Source organism: Oncorhynchus mykiss, chromosome 15 (genome assembly GCF_057628025.1).
Source record: "Oncorhynchus mykiss isolate SJ-2025 chromosome 15, ASM5762802v1, whole genome shotgun sequence".
Lineage (NCBI taxonomy): Eukaryota > Metazoa > Chordata > Actinopteri > Salmoniformes > Salmonidae > Oncorhynchus > Oncorhynchus mykiss.
This window is the reverse complement of record NC_143036.1, coordinates 46434492-46458954: the sequence shown is the minus strand read 5'-3', so window position 1 is coordinate 46458954 and position 24463 is coordinate 46434492. Positions and strand designations below refer to the sequence as shown.

Sequence of the window (24463 nt, the reverse complement as noted above, 5' to 3'; positions counted from 1 at the left end):
TCTACCTGTGTGCTGCCAAATGTTTGTATAATTCAGCTATTGGTAGCCTACTGCTTTGGTTAGTTACTTAATGTGCTTGCCCAGTAACCATACTTCAAGCCCAGCTTCGTCTGTTCAAAAAATATGTGTGGTCACACTAAGTTAAAGGACTGAGTAACTACAGTTGAATACCTTTTATATAAAAACAACGTCTGTAGCTACTATATATGATGACCACTACTTGTCAATGTCCCTTCAATCACTAGCCTACATTGCTGTATCAGAAAGTTGTTCTAAGGTAACCACTGTTTTTGGGTCATCCCTCCTGTGCAGAGTCGTGTGTGGGTCGCTGTCACAGCTTCAACCCCATGACCAAGTGCCAGTGTGACTCCATGTGTCGCTACTACAGCAGCTGCTGCATGGACTTCGACAGTGCCTGCCCTAGGAAGAGTAAGAAAGATGCTCTGCTTCTCATGATATTATGGCTCCCTGGAAATTATGATCTTATGTATATCATATTTATAACGGATGTGTCTGAAATGGCACCCTATTTAATTTCTAGAGCACTACTTTTGACTACTTCGGGCCCGAAGTCAAAAGTAGTGGACTATAAAGGGTATAGGATGCCATTTTGGACACATTCAGGGTTAGTTTAATGAAGTTTGATCAAGTAAAAAAATGCCACATAGAATCAAACCACTGTCCATATAAAGTGTCTAATATAAATCTGTGGCATTTTCTCCTCAGTTTCCCGCGGTGACACATTTGATGCCCCAGAGGACGATGTAGTGAACACCCCCACTACAGCAGTTAACACCAACTCTGGGACCATGGTTGACCCAGAGACCACAAACATTCCTCCAGTTATGAACACAACTGCTGTCCCCACCACCACCCTGGCCCCGACCACCACCATCCATACCCCCACCCTCCCCCCTGACCCAGAGGCAGTGCCCTGCAGCGGGAAGCCCTTCGACGCCTTCCTCCAGCTCAAGAACGGATCCATCTACGCCTTCAGAGGTGAGGGGGAATGTGTAAGGGCAAACACCAGAAAAGTTCTTGATGCCATTGACTAGTGACCTGGGGATAATTCCAACACCCGCAATCCAGTAAAAAATATGAGTCCAAGAATACGTTTAGTCAATTTATTTTCATTATTTTCAATAATCCGAAATCAAATAAAAAGAGCACAGTTGAAAATTGCCTGTGCTCCTAATTAGGTATAGGTATGCTATGAATAGAACAAAAAACATTCAAAATGTCTCAAAACAATTACATTTTCATAAATGTCCAGGGAGCCCAAATAAAGCATAGCTAGCTAACAATGAACCTGGTTGGTTAGCTCCCAGCCAATTCATGCAGGGTAGTAACGACATGATTTGGTACTGTTCATTGTTGTTTAACTAGCTAACGTTAGCTGGCTGACTTGTTTGCTAACATTAAGTGTGTGATCTTACACATTGTTTACCTAGTTACATTCATTGTTTACCTAGCTAGCTACATGTCTTAAGCTAAAGTGTACTGTTAGCTAGCTAGCTAACATTAGCTGGCTGGCTCCCTAGCTAGCATTACGTGTATGACATTATTTGTATCCCATTATTTGTATAGCTAGCTAACATTGAACCTGGTTGGTTAGCTGCCAGCAGATTCATGCTGGGTAGTAACGACACACGGACACTCAGTCAATCTTAAATTAATAATTGTTTATTAATAGTTAACTGGAGAGGTTCCAACAAACTTGATGCACCATAGAGCTCCTGACAGATGTGTACTATCAGGGAAGTCCCGTTAGATCTCTTATAAACTGCTTACAGACGCGTTACATGGGCATGATTTATCTTATTTATCATTCTAAATTAATTCATCATTAACGTTTGGTTCATGCATGTGACCGACCAATATCTCACGATAGCCAGATCAGGACTTAATAACATAAGGACCACTCAGAGTATGCTATTCTGTTCTTCTGAAATATACTACATTTTCTTCATATCATGCTTTTTTAGATGTGTCTAAAATACATCATGTATTTTTTTGTGAAGGTTTAAGCTATATTACATGGATTTAACAAACTCTTTAAAATGTAGATGTTCCAAAGGTCTGCATCAGTAGCTTGTCGGCTATGTGTGGAAGCCAGAAGATGCTATATGTGTTTATATTAAAGACTGACCGTTTTTTTGCTTAACAATCACCGGCTGACAAAATTTGGTGACCGCCAGAACCCTATTTATTAGGAATTATTCTTAGAAAAGTGCCAATGTATTCGGCGAGAGGAGTCATTTTAGAAGAGTGATCTGGAACAAAAGTAAAACATTCATTGGCAATGATTGCACAAGTGACCCCTAGACCTTCCAAAACATAGTCAAGATCCTCTCTGTTTAGCATTGCCAATTTTCTCTTCATCTCTAGATCTCCAGAATTTGGTCTAGGGCACATTGTTGGTCATAGTCTTAAAAGGCATGTTTTCTTATTAATGCTATAGTGAAGTTCACCACTTAACCGGACCCAACCAGGGCCCAGCAGGACACTCATTCCACAATGACCATCTACTTCTGGGCCTCTACTCAGGGCCGGCATTGGTCCCTTTTGCTCAGGGCTCCTTCTAGTTTGCCTCAGGCCACAAACACATTTGCACATAAATCATTCCATCTAACCCATAACACATTAATTGCCTCACTTACATAGTTATAAACATACTAAAAACTAGCTTAAGTCAATTAGTCAGTTGTAAAAAATGTGTCAGTTTCCAACAATCCCTTATCTGGATCAATGATCACTCACATGTTCCACACGACCTAGAAACCACATTGACTTCACAGGGAAGAGAGAGAACACATTATAACAGTTTCAGACCAACCTTGATAAGAATGAGATTGGGACAAGGTTAGCCCAAGCTACAGTCTAGTGGCTATCCTCACATTTTAGGAGCATCGCTCTGTCTCTCGAAGCATTGCCTTTCCAACTCATAATTAGAACTATTGATAAATTATCCAAACTAAATTTAGAATGACAGTCCTTAGTGCTTCACGTTGGTTCTCTCACCTGAATTTTAAAACGCTCAACTTAACACACACCAATACAGGCAGAATGTACATTTACATTGACAAACAGTATATGCATCTTATATTTCTAGCAGTCATTTTTCTCATTACGCCCCCCATTTGTGGTAATGACAGATTGGTATCTCAATGCATTTGTAGTCTAAATTACTATACATTTCACAGTGTGCAGACCTCCACAAACAACCTGTTACTGCAAAAAAATTGTTCACGGACAAGCCTAAATCAATTACAGGCACAGTTGACCACCCCCTTCCTTCATGGCATTCATTCTTCTGGCATCTCAATTTTCTTCTTCAGATAGTTTTACAGTTCATCCTCCCAATGGCACACATGTTGAAAGTGGATGGCCCTTGATAATTTCCAATTTTACCTGAGCCACCACTGTCCTTTACTGTCCATTATGTCTTGTCCATTTTCCTACCAGTACACGAGCGGCATGAGAGCAGTGTGGACGGGATCGCTCTCCATGCTCACTGGTAATTCCCCCTTTGGGCACATGACTCACATCGTCCCCCCCCCCCCCCCAAAAAAAAACACTGCCTGTTAAGTAAAAAATTAACAAATCAAATTAGAATTATAACTCTCTTCTTGAAGAAAATAATTGTATCCCATAAGATAATAGTAAAATAGACCAGAGACAGGTGTCCCTCATTCAGAAGCAGCACTCTCTCTCTGTCCTTCTCATTGTCCGAATCACACATAGGACTATTGCTAAATTATAACCATCTTCCTAATTATTAGTGTTTCCATATTACATCTAAGTGTCACCAAATATTCTTAGCCTTTCTAGTAAGGGTGGTCAGGCCTCACCAGAAAGTCAGATCAGAGGTCAGTCAACCCATATTAAGTGAGTGTTTCTTTCACTGTACCTCAGACATTATTTAAAGCTATTTCAAACATTACAAAAAATGTTGTGTATCAGGTTTACATTTGGGTTTTTCAGTACATTTATTATCAAGAGAATGTACATGTGTGCAACCAAAACTCGGACAATAGATACTTCATAACATTTCATTTTTGTGCTCTTTAAGGTGCATATTTTCATCAGGAAGCCTTTTGAAGGGAGAGGTCATTGATAAACATGTCAAAAAAAACTTGGTAGTAGACATTCCATCAGTCCTGGAAGAAAGAGAATAAACATGTACTTAGTTTGCACATCTTAATCAGTCCTAAAAGTTTTTAATCTTAATTGAGTTTATTGCATCTTGGGCAGGAAGTCTTGATAAAACCATACGTATAGAGAATTATACTTCAGACACATGAGATGATATGGTGTCCCGTAAAGCTGAATAGGCACTTTCTAAAGTAAACAATCCCAGAGCCCCTCTTTTGTAATCTTCATATTTTGACCAGTTGCATTGACATACAGTTCTGTACTAACTGTCCCTGGGACATTAACTAGTCCAAATATGAAACCTGTTGTTTAACTAATCTGCTAGGACCTAGATTTACTTCAATTTAGGACACAGTTCCATGTAATGACAGAGATTATTGTTTTAGATGACATTACCTTCTTACTTAAGTCACTGGTGTTACCCAAACTATAGAATTATCCAAAACATCTCTTATTAAATTCTTCATACCTCTGTCCCAAATGTCCCCACTGTGTCCCTTACATCCTGTTTGAGTTCAGTGAATACTGGTGGCTATCTATTGTTCCACAGGAAACGTATCTCTAACCCAAACACCAGATGGAGGCGTCTAATTTAATATCAGTCCCAATGCTCAATCCCACTGTTCCTCATGTGAAACATTTACTCTTCAAATTACTAAGATATTGCATTATTAGAGTGTTATCTGAAAGCCACTAATAACCACCAGTCACTTTGTTACTTTCACTAGCCTTCATATCTGTTCCCTCAACTAGGACCCTTCTACCAAATAGGTAGACATTCTCAATCTCTACTGCGAACACACATGGCTAACTCTCAAACAATGTTCGGCTTTATCCCCAAATTGCAAGGTTTAAAAACATAACAAAACAAACATAACTTTCTCCGTATTGGAAGGCATTGTTTTAATTTTAGTCTACCCTAACAAAGTTACCTCTTAATATTTATCAACAATTTCTGTTGGCTATTCACTTTATGCTTCACACTTATTAACTTTTTAGTGACGGGGCAGTATTCGGAAATTCGGATGAATGACGTGCCCAAAGTAAACTGCCTTTTACTCAGGCCCAGAAGCTAGGATATGCATATAATAGATTTGGATAGAAAACACAAAAGTTTCCAAAACTGTTAAAATAATGGCTGTGAGTATAACAGAACTGATATGGCAGGCGAAAACCTGAGGGAAATCTAATGGGTTAGGACCCAGATTGTAGTTCCTATGGCTTCCACTAGATGCCAACAGTCTTTAGACATTGCTTCAGACTTGTTTTCTGAAAAATGAAGAATGAGACCTTTTTGTCAGGGGACTGAAGAAGCATACAGTGCTGGTTTGTGCACGCCCTTCGTACTTTTTCCTTTCTATTGAATATGCTGTTGTCCGGTTGAAATATTATCAATTATTTAGACAATTGATAACCTGTGGATTAATTATAAACATCGTTTGACATGTTTCGACAAACTGTACCGGTACTATTAAGATGTATTTGTATTTTGACCACCTTTGAGCCAGTGGATTACTGAACAAAACTGAGTTTTTGGGATATAAAGAGGGACTTTATCGAACAAAACAAACATGTATTGTGTAGCTGGGACTCTTGTGACTGCAACCAGATGAAGATCTTCAAAGGTAAGTGATTCATTTTATCACTATTTCTGACTTTCGTGACTCCTCTACTTGGTTGGAAAATGTGTGTATGCTTTTGTAAGCGGGGTGCTGTCCTCAGATAATCGCATGGCATGCTTTCGCCGTAAAGCCTTTTTGAAATCTGACAGAGCAGATGGATTAACAAAAAAATAATCTTCAAGCCAATGTATAACTTGCATTTTTCTGAATGTTTATTATGACTATTTCTGTATTTTGAATTTGGCGCTCTGCAATTTCACTGGATTTTGTCGAGGTGGGTCGCTTGCTGCACGCCTGCGCCAAACAGGTTAAATGTCTATTATTTGAAGATTCATTTATAAAATACATCAGCCAATTCAGAAGGGAAGAGAAACTTTGGAGTTTCTCCACTTTGGAGTTTCTCCAAATCATTGGAGTTTTGGAGTTTCATTGGAAATCACCAGAGAGGAAGGGGGGAAGTGGGGAAAGTTTGCCAGTTTAATGACAGTCGTAAATACCTTGTAGGAACTCTCTTTCTCACTCTGCAGAAATTAAAGTAAAAAAAATCAATTTGATACAATGGAGAGATTTTTCAGTACTGTGACATCAAAAGGTTGTACATTGAAATAATATTTCTAACATAAATAATGTGGGAAATGGTTGGTGGGGCTCCAAACGATAATCATGTCAAACCAGTTGTTGTTTGGTAATATCATTAAAGGAAACGGAAACATTTTAACTTTAAATCACACATGTAAGATACCAAATTAAAGCTACACTCGTTGTGAATCCAGCCAACATGTCAGATTTCAAAAAGGATTTTTGGCGAAAGCATAGCACAACAGTAAACAATGAGAGAGTAGCATATTTCAACCCTGCAGGCGCTACACAAAACTCTGAAATAAAATATAAAACATGCATTACCTTTGACGAGCTTCTTTTGTTGGCACTCCAATATGTCCTATAAACATCACAAATGGTATTTTTGTTCGATTAATTCCATCCAAATATATCCAAAATGTCCATTTATTTGGCGCGTTTGATCCAGAAAAACACTGGTTCCAACTTGACCAACGTCACTACAAAATATCTCAAAGGTTACCTGTAAACTTTGCCAAAACATTTCAAACTACTTTTGCAATACAACTTTAGGTATTTTTAAACGTAAATAATCGATAAAATTGAAGACGGGATGATCTGTGTTCAATACAGGAAGACAACAAACTCAAGCATGCTTTCTGGTCTTGCGCCTCTATCAAACAGTACACATGATAATAGAATATGCATATAATTGACAGCTTAGGATAGAAAACACTCTAAAGTTTCCAAAACTGTAAAAATATTGTCTGAGTATAACAGAACTGATATTGCAGGCGAAAGCCTGAGAAAAATCCAATCAGGAAGTGACCCTTTTTAGAAACATCTGCGTTCCTATGCGTCCTTATTGAGCAGTGAAAGGGATATCAACCAGATTCCTTTTTCTATGGCTTCCCTAATGTGGCTTCCCTAGTTCCACAATACATAGTTTCAGGCTTTTATTTTGAAAAATGAACATGAGCGACAACATTGCGTCAGTGGTCAGCTGGTAGCTCTCAGAGTGGTTTGTGCGTAATAGACTAATGCACCCATTGTTTCTCTCGCTCCTACTAAGAAGCCAACTGACCCGGTTGATATATTGTCGAATAGATATTTGAAAAACACCTTGAGGATTGTTTATAAAAAAACGTTTGCCATGTTTCTGTCGATATTATAGATCTAATTTGGAATATTTTTTCAGCGCTATCGTGACCGCAATTTCCGGTTGTTTTCTCAGCCAAACGTGAAGAACTAACGGAGCTATTTTTGGCTACAAAAATTATCTTTATGATACAAAATTAACATTTGCTGTCTAACTGGGAGTCTCGTCAGTGAAAACATCCGAAGATCATAAAAGGTAAACGGTTAATTTGATTGATTTTCTGATTTTCGTGACCAAGCTTCCTGCTGCTAGCTGGACATAATGCTATGCTAGGCTATCGATAAACGTACACAAATGCTTGTCTTGCTTTGGCTGTAAAGCATAATTTCAAAATCTGAGATGACAGGGTGATTAACAAAAGGCTAAGCTGGGTTTCAGTATATTTCACTTGTGATTTCATTAATATGAATATTTTCTAGTAATATTTATTGTCCGTTGCGTTATGCTAATTAGTGTCAGTTGATGACAATTCTCCCGGATCCGGGATGGCTAGTTGCAAGAGGTTCTCTTGACGCCCCATCCCGCATGAGGGAGCTCCCGTTTGTTCGTCACATTTGGCTGAGAAATCGACCGGAAAATGCGGTCACTACAACGCCAAACTTTTTTCCAAATTAGCTCCATAATATCGACAGAAACATGGCAAACGTTGTTTAGAATCAATCCTCAAGGTGTTTTTCACATAACAATTCGATAATATATCCGTCGGGACAATTGGTTTCTCATAAGAAGCGATTGGAAAAATGGCTACTTGTGTACTTTACGAAAGATTTTCTGCGGGAGCCATCATGTGACCACTTGCTAAATGTGGTCCCTTACGGCTATTCTTCAACATAAATGCGTAAAAAGACGTCACATTGCTGTAGACACCTTGGGGAATACGTAGCTCATTCACAGCCATATAAGGAGTCATTGGCATGAGGCGGTTTCAAAAAATGCGGCACTTCCTGATTGGATTTTTATCTGGGTTTCGCCTGTAACATCAGTTCTGTTGCACTCACAGACAATATCTTTGCAGTTTTGGAAACGTCAGAGTGTTTTCTATCCAAAGCTGTCAATTATATGCATAGTCGAGCATCTTTTCGTGACAAAATATCTTGTTTAAAACGGGAACTTTTTTTATCCAAAAATGAAAATACTGCCCCCTAGTTACAAAAGGTTAATGGTGTAGCTGTATAACCGTTTGAGGATCTGAGGACCCATGCCAAATCTTTTCAATCTCCTGAGGGGGAATAGGCTTTGTTGTGCCCTCTTCACGACTGTCTTAGTTGTTTGGATAGTTTGTTGGTGATGTGGACACCAAGTAACTTGAAGCTCTCAACCTGCTCCACTGCAGCCCTGTTGATGAGAATGGGGGGGTGCTCAGTCCTCCTTTTGTCTGTAGTCCACAACCGTCTCCTTTATCTTGATCAAGTTGAGGGAGAGGTTGTTGTGCTGGCACCAGACGACTAGGTCTCTGACCTCCTCCCTATAGGCTGTCTCATCATTGTTGGTGATCAGGCCTACCACTGTTATCATCGACAAACTTAATGATGGTGTTGGAGTCGTGCCTCGCCATGTAGTCTTGAGTGAACACGGAGTACAGGTGGGGACTGAGCATGCACTCCTGAGGGGCCCCAGCGTGGTGGATGTGTTGTTACCTACCCTTACCACCTGGTGGTGGAACGTCAGGAAGTCCAGGATCAGTTGTAGAGGGAGATGTTTAGTCCCAGGGTCCTTAGCTTAGTAATGAGCTATGAGGCCATTGTGGTGTTGAACACTGAGCTGTAGTCAATGAATAGCATTCTCACATTGGTGTTGCTTTTGTCCAGGTGGTTTCTGGTACAATGGTGTTGATGTGAGCCATGACCAGCCTTTCAACACACTTCATGGCTACAGACGTGAGTGCTACGGGTCGGTAGTCATTTAGGCAGGTTACCTTAGTGGTCTTGGGCACATGGACCATGGTGGTCTGTTTGAAATATGTTGGTATTATGGACTTGGACAAATAGAGGTTGAAAATGTCAGTGAAGACACTTGCCAGTTGGTCAGCGCATGCTCGGAGTACACGTCCTGTTAATCCATCTGGCCCGGCGGCCTTGTGAATGTTGACCTGTTGAAAGGTCTTACTCACAACGGCTACGGAGAGTGTGATCACACAGTCGTCTGGAACAGCTGATGCTCTCATGCATGCTTCAGTGTTACTTGCCAGCTCGCCTGGTAGCCTCGTGTCACTGGGCTATAGTTGGCTGTGCTTCCCTTTGTAGTCTGTAATAGTTTGCAAGACCAACCACACGCAACATGCATCGGAGCCGGTGTAGTACGATTCGATCTTAGTCCTGTATTGACGCTTTGCCTTTTTGATAGTTCATCAGAGCGCATAGCAGAATTTCTTATAAGCTTCCGGGTTAGAGTCCCACTCCTTGAAAGCGGCAGCTCTACCCATTAGCTCAATGCGATGTTGCCTGTAATCCATGTTTGTGTACTCCTCAATGCCATCGGAGGAATCCGGGAACATATTCCAGTCTGTGCTTCTACACCTGCATTGCTTGCTGTTTGGGGTTTTAGGCTGGGTTTCTGTACAGCACTTTGAGATATCAGCTGATGTACGAAGGGCTATATAAATACATTTGATTTGATTTGTGCTAGCAAAACAGTCCTGTAGCTTAGCATCTGCTTCATCTGACCTCTTTCTTCTTGACTGAGTCACTGGTGCTTCCTGCTTTAGTTTTTGTTTTTAAGCAGGAATCAGGAGGATATAATTACGGTCAGATTTACCAAATGGAGGACGGGGAGAGCTTTGTATGCATCTCTGTGGGTGGAGTAAAGGTGGTCTAGAGGATTTTTCCCCATCTGGTTGCACATTTAACATGCTGAGTTTTCCTGCATTAAAGTCCCTGGCCACTAGGTGCGCCGTCTCTGGACGAGCGTTTTCCTGTTTACTTATGGCCGTATACAGTTAATTGAGTGCTGTCTTAGTGCCAGCATCGGTTTGTTGTGGTATGTAGACAGCTACGAAAAATACAGAGCGAAACTATCTTGGTAATTAGTGTGGTCTACAGCTTATCATGAGATACTACCTCAGGCGAGCAAAACCTTGAGACTTCCTTAGATTTCGTGCACCAGCAGTTGTTTACCGGAGGCCGCTGTTCTATCCTGCCAGAAAAACATATAACCCGCCAGCTGTATGTTATTCATGATTTCGTTCTTTCACGACTCGGTGAACATAAGATTTTACATTTTTTAATGTCTAGTTGGTAGGATATACGTGATCATAGTTTGTCAATTTTCTTAACGATTGGTTGTACATTGGCTGATAGGACCAATGGTAAAGGTAGATTACCCTCTTGGTGACGGATCCTACCAAGGCACCCAGATCTTCGTCCATGATACCTCTGTCTCCAACTAATGACGGAGATAAGGGCCTTGCCGGGCATGTGAAGTAAATCCTTTATCGTCCGACTTGTTGAAGAAAAATAATTCCTCCAGTATGGGGTGGGTAATTGCTGTCCTGATATCTAGAAGCTCTTTTCGGTTATTAGACATGGTGGCAGAAACATGTATAAAATAACTTACAAAGGGACGATTTTAGTTAGTTAGCTAGCCACCGGAGGACAACGACACAACGAGATGGAACAATTCAAGTTCATTCTGTAAATGACGTTTGGCTTGTAATTGGTGTGAAGCCAGTCCAAACGGGCTTTTCTTGACACTTTTTGTTTTGGTGCAACAGGACCATTCACATTTGATCTCACTCAGTTTAGCCCAATGCTGATTGGCTATTATTTTATATCTTTTTTTATCAAGGGACGCCAAATGCTCTCTGGTTTCCATTGCATTCAATGCTGCAGGCGGCAACAATGTCATACTCTTTTTGATCAGACAGTAACAGATAGATGGCCAACACTCGCTCGGATGCTTTCTCCGGTGAGATACATTCAGCTTCTTGTGAATTTAAGGAAAATTATGAAACAGAGAGATAAAAGATGTATTTCCTTATTGGTCAACTTTTGGTAGAAGCCTGGCTTCCCTTGGCACCCATGAATACACACCACTGATCTTTCGGAATGTAACGTTGTCAAGCACAGGTGCCAATTCTGGTGAGAACTGCCCATAATCAAAACCAAATCCACAATTACATGCACAGCAGTGAACCCTCTGAGAGGCAAACAATCAACAACTTATTTGGTTTAGACAGCGATTGTTTCGGCAGATACCTCTGCACATCCATTCTTTGTCTCTGTTACTCACTGTGGTAACCGTGTCCAGTTGGGTCCATCCATCTCAAAATGTTAAACTTGAATTCAGTGGCAAATACCCCAAAAGTCATTAATGACACTTACTACTAGGGACCTGAGGATAATTTGAAAGAACCGAAAGAATACCTTCTTTTCAATAATCCAGAATCAAACAAAAAGAGCATGGTTGAAAATTGTCTGTGCTCCCAGGTACACTAGTTCCCACCCACACAATCGCCTGGCAGCCATATACAGTATAACTAAAGCAGACAAATCTAAATCAAGGGGGAGCAGCCAGGTGCACAACAGGTAAGGACAGGGAGGTATGAGGATGAAATTAATAGAACACAAAACATGAAAAATTGGCTCCTACACTATCTTCTTCTTTATGTCTACATTTTCACTGCTTCTCTGTTTCACTTTCTTTCCCTCTCTCCCTCTCTCTCTCTCTCTCCATTCTTTCTTCTCTATGACTTGTTCTGTCTCCCTGTCCTGGTGAGAACAAACATGCTGTCTCCTTTCAACACACTTCATGGCTACAGACGTGAGTGCTACGGGTCGGTAGTCATTTAGGCAGGTTACCTTAGTGGTCTTGGGCACATGGACCATGGTGGTCTGTTTGAAATATGTTGGTATTATGGACTTGGACAAATAGAGGTTGAAAATGTCAGTGAAGACACTTGCCAGTTGGTCAGCGTTGGTCAGAAAATGTCAGTGAAGACACTTGCCAGTTGGTCAGCGTTGGTCAGCGCATGCTCGGAGTACACGTCCTGTTAATCCATCTGGCCCGGCGGCCTTGTGAATGTTGACCTGTTGAAAGGTCTTACTCACAACGGCTACGGAGAGTGTGATCACACAGTCGTCTGGAACAGCTGATGCTCTCATGCATGCTTCAGTGTTACTTGCCAGCTCGCCTGGTAGCCTCGTGTCACTGGGCTATAGTTGGCTGTGCTTCCCTTTGTAGTCTGTAATAGTTTGCAAGACCAACCACACGCAACATGCATCGGAGCCGGTGTAGTACGATTCGATCTTAGTCCTGTATTGACGCTTTGCCTTTTTGATAGTTCATCAGAGCGCATAGCAGAATTTCTTATAAGCTTCCGGGTTAGAGTCCCACTCCTTGAAAGCGGCAGCTCTACCCATTAGCTCAGTGCGATGTTGCCTGTAATCCATGTTTGTGTACTCCTCAATGCCATCGGAGGAATCCGGGAACATATTCCAGTCTGTGCTTCTACACCTGCATTGCTTGCTGTTTGGGGTTTTAGGCTGGGTTTCTGTACAGCACTTTGAGATATCAGCTGATGTACGAAGGGCTATATAAATACATTTGATTTGATTTGTGCTAGCAAAACAGTCCTGTAGCTTAGCATCTGCTTCATCTGACCTCTTTCTTCTTGACTGAGTCACTGGTGCTTCCTGCTTTAGTTTTTGTTTTTAAGCAGGAATCAGGAGGATATAATTACGGTCAGATTTACCAAATGGAGGACGGGGAGAGCTTTGTATGCATCTCTGTGGGTGGAGTAAAGGTGGTCTAGAGGATTTTTCCCCATCTGGTTGCACATTTAACATGCTGAGTTTTCCTGCATTAAAGTCCCTGGCCACTAGGTGCGCCGTCTCTGGACGAGCGTTTTCCTGTTTACTTATGGCCGTATACAGTTAATTGAGTGCTGTCTTAGTGCCAGCATCGGTTTGTTGTGGTATGTAGACAGCTACGAAAAATACAGAGCGAAACTATCTTGGTAATTAGTGTGGTCTACAGCTTATCATGAGATACTACCTCAGGCGAGCAAAACCTTGAGACTTCCTTAGATTTCGTGCACCAGCAGTTGTTTACCGGAGGCCGCTGTTCTATCCTGCCAGAAAAACATATAACCCGCCAGCTGTATGTTATTCATGATTTCGTTCTTTCACGACTCGGTGAACATAAGATTTTACATTTTTTAATGTCTAGTTGGTAGGATATACGTGATCATAGTTTGTCAATTTTCTTAACGATTGGTTGTACATTGGCTGATAGGACCAATGGTAAAGGTAGATTACCCTCTTGGTGACGGATCCTACCAAGGCACCCAGATCTTCGTCCATGATACCTCTGTCTCCAACTAATGACGGAGATAAGGGCCTTGCCGGGCATGTGAAGTAAATCCTTTATCGTCCGACTTGTTGAAGAAAAATAATTCCTCCAGTATGGGGTGGGTAATTGCTGTCCTGATATCTAGAAGCTCTTTTCGGTTATTAGACATGGTGGCAGAAACATGTATAAAATAACTTACAAAGGGACGATTTTAGTTAGTTAGCTAGCCACCGGAGGACAACGACACAACGAGATGGAACAATTCAAGTTCATTCTGTAAATGACGTTTGGCTTGTAATTGGTGTGAAGCCAGTCCAAACGGGCTTTTCTTGACACTTTTTGTTTTGGTGCAACAGGACCATTCACATTTGATCTCACTCAGTTTAGCCCAATGCTGATTGGCTATTATTTTATATCTTTTTTTATCAAGGGACGCCAAATGCTCTCTGGTTTCCATTGCATTCAATGCTGCAGGCGGCAACAATGTCATACTCTTTTTGATCAGACAGTAACAGATAGATGGCCAACACTCGCTCGGATGCTTTCTCCGGTGAGATACATTCAGCTTCTTGTGAATTTAAGGAAAATTATGAAACAGAGAGATAAAAGATGTATTTCCTTATTGGTCAACTTTTGGTAGAAGCCTGGCTTCCCTTGGCACCCATGAATACACACCACTGATCTTTCGGAATGTAACGTTGTCAAGCACAGGTGCCAATTCTGGTGAGAACTGCCCATAATCAAAACCAAATCCACAATTACATGCACAGCAGTGAACCCTCTGAGAGGCAAACAATCAACAACTTATTTGGTTTAGACAGCGATTGTTTCGGCAGATACCTCTGCACATCCATTCTTTGTCTCTGTTACTCACTGTGGTAACCGTGTCCAGTTGGGTCCATCCATCTCAAAATGTTAAACTTGAATTCAGTGGCAAATACCCCAAAAGTCATTAATGACACTTACTACTAGGGACCTGAGGATAATTTGAAAGAACCGAAAGAATACCTTCTTTTCAATAATCCAGAATCAAACAAAAAGAGCATGGTTGAAAATTGTCTGTGCTCCCAGGTACACTAGTTCCCACCCACACAATCGCCTGGCAGCCATATACAGTATAACTAAAGCAGACAAATCTAAATCAAGGGGGAGCAGCCAGGTGCACAACAGGTAAGGACAGGGAGGTATGAGGATGAAATTAATAGAACACAAAACATGAAAAATTGGCTCCTACACTATCTTCTTCTTTATGTCTACATTTTCACTGCTTCTCTGTTTCACTTTCTTTCCCTCTCTCCCTCTCTCTCTCTCTCTCCATTCTTTCTTCTCTATGACTTGTTCTGTCTCCCTGTCCTGGTGAGAACAAACATGCTGTCTCCTACAGGTGATTATTTCTTTGAGCTCGATGAGAGGGCGGTTGTCCCCGGTTACCCCAAACTGATCTACGACAAGTGGGGCATCAGAGGACCTATAGATGCTGCCTTTACTCGCATCAACTGCCAGGGCAAGACCTACATCTTCAAAGTAGGCTACCAACTTTCCCACCACTCACAACACTGCCATAGTATCCTACATCTTCCCCACCACTAACAACACTAATACAGTGTCTTGCATCTTTAAGCTACCACCTTTCCTCACCACCCACAACACTGACACAGCGCCCTGTTAAAGGGATAGTTCATCCCAAAGTCAAAAGTATGTCAGACGTTTTCACATCTCAAAAGTAGTGTTAAGCAGTGCTTCCCAAACTTTTCCTCATGTACCCCCAGCCAGTCTACTGCTTTGATGTGTTCCAGAACTAGCACAGCTGATTCAAATGGTCACATCATCATCAACCCCTACATTAGTTGAATCAGCAATTCTAGTTCTGGAATTAAGAACAAATAACTGGGCTGGCTGAAGGAGAGGTTTGGGAAACATTGGTCTAAACTTGAGCTGCTGTCTGCTGGAATCAATCCCAAATTAAGAGGAAAATATGGCCTATGAAACTAACGTTGACTATTTAGTTTGATTCATTGCTTTGCTTTGCTTTCGCTTGTCTCCTCTCAGGGAAATAAGTATTGGCGTTTTGAGGACGATGTTCTGGATGCCGATTACCCTCGGGACATCTCTGTAGGGTTTGAGAAGGTTCCAACTGACGTTGACGCTGCCTTCGCCATACCAGCACCCGGTCACCATGGCAAAGAGAAGGTCTACTTCTTCAAAGGTAACATACACGCACTTGGCACAAACGTCAATTCAAGGTCTTGTCCACATTAGTTCAACTGAAATGACGAGGAAACAATGTTGATTCAACCAATGTGGGCCCAATGGGCAGAATACTGGTAATGTGTGAAACACCTGAAACATAGTGTACTGTGATGAAACCCTTGAGGGGATTAATCACTTAACTTGAACTGACTTCCCAGAAAACCAAAAATGGTTCTGTGAAAGCTCCCAGAACTTTTTAGGTTGCGGCAAAGTGGATTTGGAGGGCCAGTAGGAGGCACTCTTTCCTCTGGTCAAAAAATAAATAAATAATGTAATATGATGTAATACTGTATATCCAAATGCCACAGGGCAGTGATTGGGGACATTGCCCTGTGTAGGGTGTTGTCTTTCGGATGGGATGTTAATCGGGTGTCCTGGCCCTATGGTTACTAAAGAGCCCATGGCACTTATCGTAAAAGTAGGGGTGTTTGCTCCGGTGTCCTGTCTATATTCCCTCATACCATTATGGCCACCTAATCATCCCCTGCTTCCAATTGGCTCATTCATCACTCCTCCTCTCCCCTGTAACTATTCCCCAGGTCGTTGCTGTGAATGAGAACATGTTCTCAGTCAACTTACCTGGTAAAATTGACCTGGTAAAATGAGGGTTGAATAAATAAAATAAATGAATAAAAATTCTCATAACACAAAAACTGTCCTGTTGTGATTATGATTATAACATGTTTGTATAAAACATTCGCCTGATGTTCCTATAACACATTTAGTCTGTTCATTAAAGGTTCCCAGAATGTTTCATTAGGTTGTGGGAACATTCTGGTTGTAAAATTGTGGGCACAAAATATATGTTCCCAAAAACCACAAATATCCAGTAGTGCAGATGATTCTAAAATATTTTACGGTGCAAAGTAAATTCACCTGCTGTCACAAGAATGTTCCTAGAACACATTTAATCTGTTCTCTAAATGTTCAGCGAATGTTTCTTTAGTTTGTGGAAGCATTGTGTGGTAAGACACAAGATTACCTAAGAGGTTACTAAAACACTAAAACTGTGCAGTTGTTCTGACATTCAGATAAGGTTTCTATCAGGGTGCACAAAACCTTCCTAGGTGTAATATGTGTCCGTGAAACTGCTAGTGACCTAGCCTAATACATATAGAACACATTTAATCTGTTCTTTAAATGTTCAGTACATAGGCATACAGCTTTTTTATATATTTTGAAGCTATACATAGTTTATGTTCCTGTTATAAACAATGAAGTAATACAACCTTATATACTGACCAAAAATATAAATGCAACATGCAACAATTTCTAAGATTTTACTGAGTTACATTTCATATAATGGAATCAGTCAATTGAAATAAATTAATTAGGCCCTAATCTATGGAGTGATGGTTGCTGATAATGGGCCTCGGTTACGCCTATGTAGATTTCCCATTAAATATCTGCCGTTTACAGCTACAATATTAATTTACAACATTAACAGTATCTACAGTGTAGTTCTGATCAATTGTATGTTATTTTAATGGACAAAAAAAATGTGCTTTTCTTTCAAAAACAAGGACATTTCTAAGTGACTCCGAACTTTTAAACGATTGTGTAAACAGCAACACCTACCCCATAAGCATTCCTGTCTCTTCTATAGATGTTATATCCTTGTATTGGTACTGCTGTATCATCAAATTAATTATTTAAGTGAGTCTGAGAAATGGCTAATATGTGACACGATTCAGGAAACTAGGCGTATGTTGCAAGTCACAACTTCACAGGAGAGCCATTTGAACGTAAAAAATATGTTTTTTGGCAGAAATGCCTTCTCGAACATATGAACTTTCATGTGCCTTAGTAACAAACTTGTATGTCATCTGTAAATACAAATACAATTGTTAAATTACGAGCCTTGTTGGTTAAACCACAGAAAAAGCAAACAACCTTCCCACTTGCCATGTTTGGCTGAGATAATGAGTGGGTTGGACATGCCGAGAAATGAGTTCGGATTGGTCTGCCATATAGAGGGCTTCTCTCTATTTGAGCTCGTCAGTCTGTGTTGGTAATCCTGTTGAACACGTATTTTTTTACATGTATTGTTTTCACGCTCTGACCTTAGTTATCTTTGTTTTCTTTATTATTTTGGTTAGGTCAGGGTGTGACGAGGGCGGTATGTGTGTTTTGTCTTGTCTAGTGGTTTTGTATATCAATGGGGTTTTGGTATTGTCTAGGTAAAGGTAGGTCTATGGTGGCCTGAAATGATTACCAATCAGAGAGAGCTGTTCATCGTTGCCTCTGATTGGGGATCCTATTTAGGTTGCCATTTCCATTTTGGTTTTGTGGGTTATTGTCTATGTGTAGTTGTAAGTCAGCACTAGTTGTTTATAGCATCACGTTTGTTTTGTTAGTTTTTTTTAAGTGTTCTTCGTTAAATAAAATAAGAATGTATTCCAATCACGCTGCGCCTTGGTCTCCTCGATACGACGAACATTGCAATTGTGTAGTTTAGCTGCATGAGTGTTGCTCTCCACTTTCTGGAGGATCAAGTTTTGAAATCAGTGGAATTAGAGCTAATGAGATGGAGAAAACACCTGTCTCCGGATTACATCCTCAAACTAAGGGCAACCATGGTATGGCATTCCTGACAGGGAGACGAGTCCATCATGCAGTCTAGCGTTAGCTAGCTACATTTTCAGATATTACACATTTTTAGTTTTGACAAAGTGGTTTCATTTCAAGCTCAAGTGTGCTGTTATCTAAATCAAATCAAATGTTATTTGTCACATACACATGGTTCGCAGATGTTAATGCAAGTGTAGAGAAATGCTTGTGCTTCTAGTTCTGACCATGCAGTAATATCTAACAAGTAATCTAACCTAACAATTTCACAACAACTACCTTATACAAACAAGTCTAAAGGAATTAATAAGAATATGTACATAAAAAATATATGAATGAGCGATAGCCGAACAGCATAGGCAAGTTGCAGTAGATGGTATAGAGTACAGTATATACATATGAGATGAGTAATGTAGGGTATGTAATAGTAAACATTATATAAAGTGGCCTTGTTTAAAGTGGCTAGTGATACATTTATTACATCAATTTTTAATTATTAAAGTGGCTAGAAATGAGTCAGTATGTTAGTTGGCTGGCTCCCTTACTGACGTTATTATTCATATCCCAGAGCCGTTTGCTTTTCTAGTTAGAGGCTAATGTTAGCTAGCTGACATTGAACCTGGTTGGTTAGCTCCCAGCACTGTGGCATTGTTGGCACTGTGTTCATTGTTATTTAACTAGCTAACATTAGCTGGCTGGCTCGTTAGCTAACGTTATGTGATGCATGTACAACACCGGTTGAATATGCCCAGTGTCAGTAAATGTCTGCAAAAAAGCATAATGAAATTGTTGCCAGCAGAGCTGGTTAGGCTGTTTTCATGTTATCCATAGGTAAACAAATTATCGGTCAGAGCGTCAAGTGTGCACTCCGAGAGTGAAACAAGATGGGTGGGGCTAAAGCTTAAGAGAGCGTGAACGATACTGAATGGGTGTAGACCAAGAAGAGCTCTTCAATAGATTACAAAACATTCAAAGGCCATTTTTTCAAAAGTGAGTTTACAAGCTGATCAACTTTCAAAGCAGAATTACTTTCCCGTTGTTCCTCAAATGCAGTGTATGATATACAATTTTGAGTCTCTACTTTTATTCATTGTAAAAAACAAATTGTTCAAATGTTGCTACATAAGACTGAATCCAGGTGGTGAGTGACATATATGAATGTTATCTGATGCTTGGAAGTTATTTGTTTCATTAAACTTATTTCTAAGGCTACATACAGTGCATTCATAAAGTATTCAGACCCTTTCCCCTTTTCCACATTTTGTGATATTGCAGCCTTATTCCAAAATAGATCAAATTCATTTTTTCCTCATCAATTTACATGGAATTATGACAAAGTGAAAACAGGTTTTTAGAAATTGTTGCACATCTATAAAAAAAATAAAAAACGTATTTAAATAAATTTGCAGACCCTTTGCTATGAGACTCGAAAATGAGCTCAGGTGCACCCTGTTTCCATTGATCATCCTTGAGATGTTTCTACACCTTGATTGGAGTCCACCTGTGGTAAATTCAATTGATTGGACATGATTTGGAAAGGCGCACACCTGTCTATATAAGGTCCCACAGTTGACAGTGCATGTCAGAGCAAAAACCAAGCCATTGGGTCGAAGGAATTGTCTGTAGAGCTCAGAGACAGGATTGTGTCGAGGCATAGATCTGTGGAAGGGTTCCAAAAAATGTCTGCAGCATTGAAGGTCCCCAAGAACACAGTGGCCTCCATCATTCTTAAACGGAAGATGTTTGGAACCACCAAGACTCTTCCTAGAGCTGGCTGCCTGGCCAAACTGAGCAATCCGGGGAAGAAGGGCCTTGGTAAGGGAGTTGACCAAGAACTTGATGGTCACTCTGACAGAGCTTCCTCTGTGGAGATGGGATAACCTTCCAGAAAGACAACCATCTCTGCAGCACTCCACCAATCAGGACTTTATAGTAGAGTGACCAGACTTTATAGTAGAGTGACCAACTCCTCAGTACATGACAGCCCACTAGGAGTTTGCCAAAAGGCACCTACAGACTCTCAGACCATGAGAAACAATATTCTCTGGTTAGATGAAAACAAGATTTAACTCTTTGACCTGAATGCCAGGCATCACGTCTGGAGGAAGCCTGGCACCATCCCTACAGAGAAGCATGGTTGTAACAGCAGCATGCTGTGGGGATGTTTTTCAGCGGCAGGGACTCTGAGACTAGTCAGGATCGTGGCAAAGATGAACGGAGCAAAGTACAGAGAGATCCTTGATGAAAACCTGCTCCAGAGCGCTCAGGACCTCAGACTGTGGCGAAGGTTCTACTTCCAACAAGACAACAACCCTAAGCACACAGCCAAGACAACACAGGAGTGGCTTTGGGACTAGTCTCCGAACGTCCTTAAGTGGCCCAGCCAGAGCCAGGACTTGGACCCCGATCTAACATCTCTGGAGAGACCTGAAAATGGCTGTGCAGCGAAGCTCGCCATTCAAACTGTCAAAGCTTGAGAGGATCTGCAGAGAGGAATGGGAGAAACTCCCAAAAGCTGTGCCAAGCTTGTTGCATCATACCCAAGAAGAGTTAAGGCTGTAATTGCTGTCAAAGGTGCTTCAACAAAGTACTGAGTAAAGGGTCTGACTCCTTATGTAAATGTGATATTTCTTTAAATACATTTGCGAACATTTCTAAAAAACGTTTTGCTTTGTCATTGTGGGGTATTTTGTGCAGATATATAAGGAAGAAAAAACATTTAATCCATTTTAGAATAAGTAACGTAACAAAATGTGATAAAGTCAAGGGGTCTGAATACTTTCTGAATGCACTTTAACAGCACAAAGTAAATGGACCGTCCTGGGGCGCTCAAATATGTGCTCAGTCAGAACTTCTGGGACTGCTCTAGTCACCCTCCCAATGAGTCTCTTGCACCAGACGGCTTACTTCCGCACGTGAGACTGGAACTCCTCTGTCAGTTACAGATGGCGCTAAAGCAAAAACCTTATTGTAATTAACTTATAAATAAATAATGGGTGCGTGTGACCTGATAAACCAATAAACTACATCCAACAAGAGTAGAAGGAGATGGCACCGGAGAAGAAGGCAGACCCGAGCCGATTGTTTTTTTGTTTAATTATATTACGAACCCCTTTGGCCTTGCAGTCTAGGGGGGATGGAAACGAGACCCGTAACATATCTCATGCAAATAATAACAGTGAAAAGGAATAGTGAGAACAAAAATAAATTCACAGACAACCTAAACCTACCGTCAAACACTTTAGGTTTATTTCAAACACACGGTAATGGGGTGTAATGGGAAAAAGTCCCTAAGCTAGTCTTACTGGGTAAAGAACAGCTAGCTAACTTACCAATAAAATACAGTGGGTGGTCCGCCCAGTTCTAACTTGGGTACTTAGACAAAGTTTTCCTACGGGTAATGTATGCCCAAGGGTGACTTAACTTGGTATCCCCTTTTCCCACCAACAAACAAACAGCCATACACCACAGCAATACATACTCACATGATAGCGGACAATGTGAGATGTAGGCGCAAAAACAAAAGAGATAGCCCAAGAGACAACTGATTGTGATTGTGATTGGGTAAGGGAAAGGTGTCTTCAGATTGGCAACTGATGACTGCCACCTGTGACTAGGCCAGAAGGAGAGAAAACAAATACACACAGGATACATGTCTCCATAAAACTCCCACCCTTAAAAGAGCAACCCTATAAGAATTGCGACCAAAGTATTTACAACGAATACAAACAAGTTCAATGAGCAAAGGCAACATAACGAGACATACAAAAATCATACATTTTTAAACACGAGACAAAGCATCTGCCAATACATTAGCAGAATCCTTTTTGTGGCGGATCTCCAAATTATAAATTTGCACAATAAGTGCCCAACACAAGGCGCTGGTTCTGGTTGTACATACGGTGGAGAAACACTAAGGTGTTAAACATGTCAACATTCACAAGGCTGCAGGGCCAGACGGATTACCAGGACGTGTACTGCGAGCATCCATTGACCAACTGGCAAGTGTATTCACTGACATTTTCAAGTCTGTAATACCAACATGTTATAACTTGTTATAGCTGCAATCCCCCTATCGGGAAAAGTGTCATCAACAACCGCTGAATAGCATAGCGCTACATTCAATAAATATTACTACAAATATTTATATTCATGAAATCACAAGTGCAATATAGGAAAACACAGTTTAGCCTTTTGTTAATCCACCTGTTGTGTCAGATTTTGAAATTATGCTTTACGGCAAAAGCAATCCAAGCGTTTGTGTAAGTTTATCGATCGCACAACAAAACATTAAGTACACTTAGCATCAGGAAGCTTTGTCACGAAAATCAGAAAAGCAATCAAATTAATAGTTTACCTTTGATGATCTTCGGATGTTTTCTCTCACGAGACTCCCAGTTACACCACAAATGTTCCTTTTGTTCCATAAAGATTATTTTTATATCCAAAATACCTCCGTTTGTTTGTCGCGTTATGTTCAGAAATCCACAGGAAAGAGCGGTCACGACAACAATTCCAAATAGCTTCCATAATGTCCACAGAAACATGTCAAACGTTTTTTATAATCAATCCTCAGGTTGTTTTTAAAATATATAATCGATAATATATCAACTGCAAATGTCTTTCACAGTAGGAGAGGGAAAAGCAATAACTATCCAAACTCTGTTGCACGAGCAAAACTCATGTGACCACTTGACGCGATGTTATCGTTCTGGCTCATTGTTCGAAATAAAAGCCTGAAACTATGTCTGAAGACTGTTGACACCTTGAGGAAGTGATATCCCTTTAAATCCAGCAAAGGGATGCTATGGAAGATGGAGTTTTCAAAATAGAAGCCACTTCCTGTTTTGATTTTCCTCAGGGTTTCGCCTGCAATATCAGTTCTGTTATACTCACAGACAATATTTTGACAGTTTTGGAAACTTTAGAGTCCCACATGGACAAAAGGAACACCTATGTGAGAATGTTATTCATTGACGACACCTCAGCGTTCAACACCATAGTGCCCTCAAAGCTCATCAATAAGCTAAGGACCCTGGGACTAAACACCTCCCTCTGCACTTGATCCTGGACTTCCTGATGGGCTGCCCCCAGGTGGTGAGGGTAGGTAACAACACATCTGCCACGCTGATCCTCAACACAAGGGTCCCTCAGGGGTGCGTCCCCTCCTGTCCTGCCAGGCACAACTCCAACACCATCATTAAATTTGCCGATGACACAACAGCGGTAGGCCTGATCACTGACAACGACGAGACAGCCTATAGGGAGGAGGTCAAAGACCTGACCGTGTGGTGGAAGGACAACAACCTCTCTCTCAACGTGATCAAGACAAAAGAGATGATTGTGGACTATAGGAAAAAGAGGACCGATCACACCCCCATTCTCATCGACATTGCTGCAGTGGAGTAGGTTGAGAGCTTCAGGTTCCTTGGTGTCCGCATCACCAACAAACTAACATGATCCAAGCACACCATGACAGTCGTGAAGAGGGCACGACAACACCTATTCCCCCTCAGTAGACTGAAAAGATTTGGCATGGGTCCTCAGGTCCTCAAAAGGATTTATACAGCTGCACCATCGAGAGCATCCTCACTGGTTGCATCACTGCCTGGTATGGCAACTGCTCGGACTCCGACCGCAAGGCACTACAGAGGGTAGTGCGAACAGCCCAGTAAATCACTTCCTGCAATCCAGGACTAAAAAAAGCATTAAACCTGGTGTATCAAAAAGCATGATCAAATGAATTAGCCAGCTACTTACTGTATTTTGAGAATTATTAAGAAATAATTTGGTCAATTTTTGGGGTCAAATTAACCAGTTATCTACCTGGTAGCTTGCTCGCTAGTTAGTTCCAGTGCCAGTT

The 24463-nt window shown here is 41.0% G+C and overlaps 1 protein-coding gene and 1 long non-coding RNA gene across 3 annotated transcripts in view; one reads left to right on the top strand and one right to left on the bottom strand.

Moving 5' to 3' along the window:
* Nucleotides 1-24463, bottom strand: part of LOC149977928 (uncharacterized) — a 222036-nt gene that overhangs the window by 174317 nt on the left and 23256 nt on the right. The window lies entirely within an intron of this gene.
* vtnb (vitronectin b) overlaps nt 1-24463 on the top strand; it is a 29446-nt gene that overhangs the window by 233 nt on the left and 4750 nt on the right. The window contains 4 exon segments of the mRNA NM_001124431.1: nt 313-429; nt 727-999; nt 15167-15306; nt 15832-15988. Coding sequence (NP_001117903.1) covers nt 313-429; nt 727-999; nt 15167-15306; nt 15832-15988 — 687 coding nt within the window.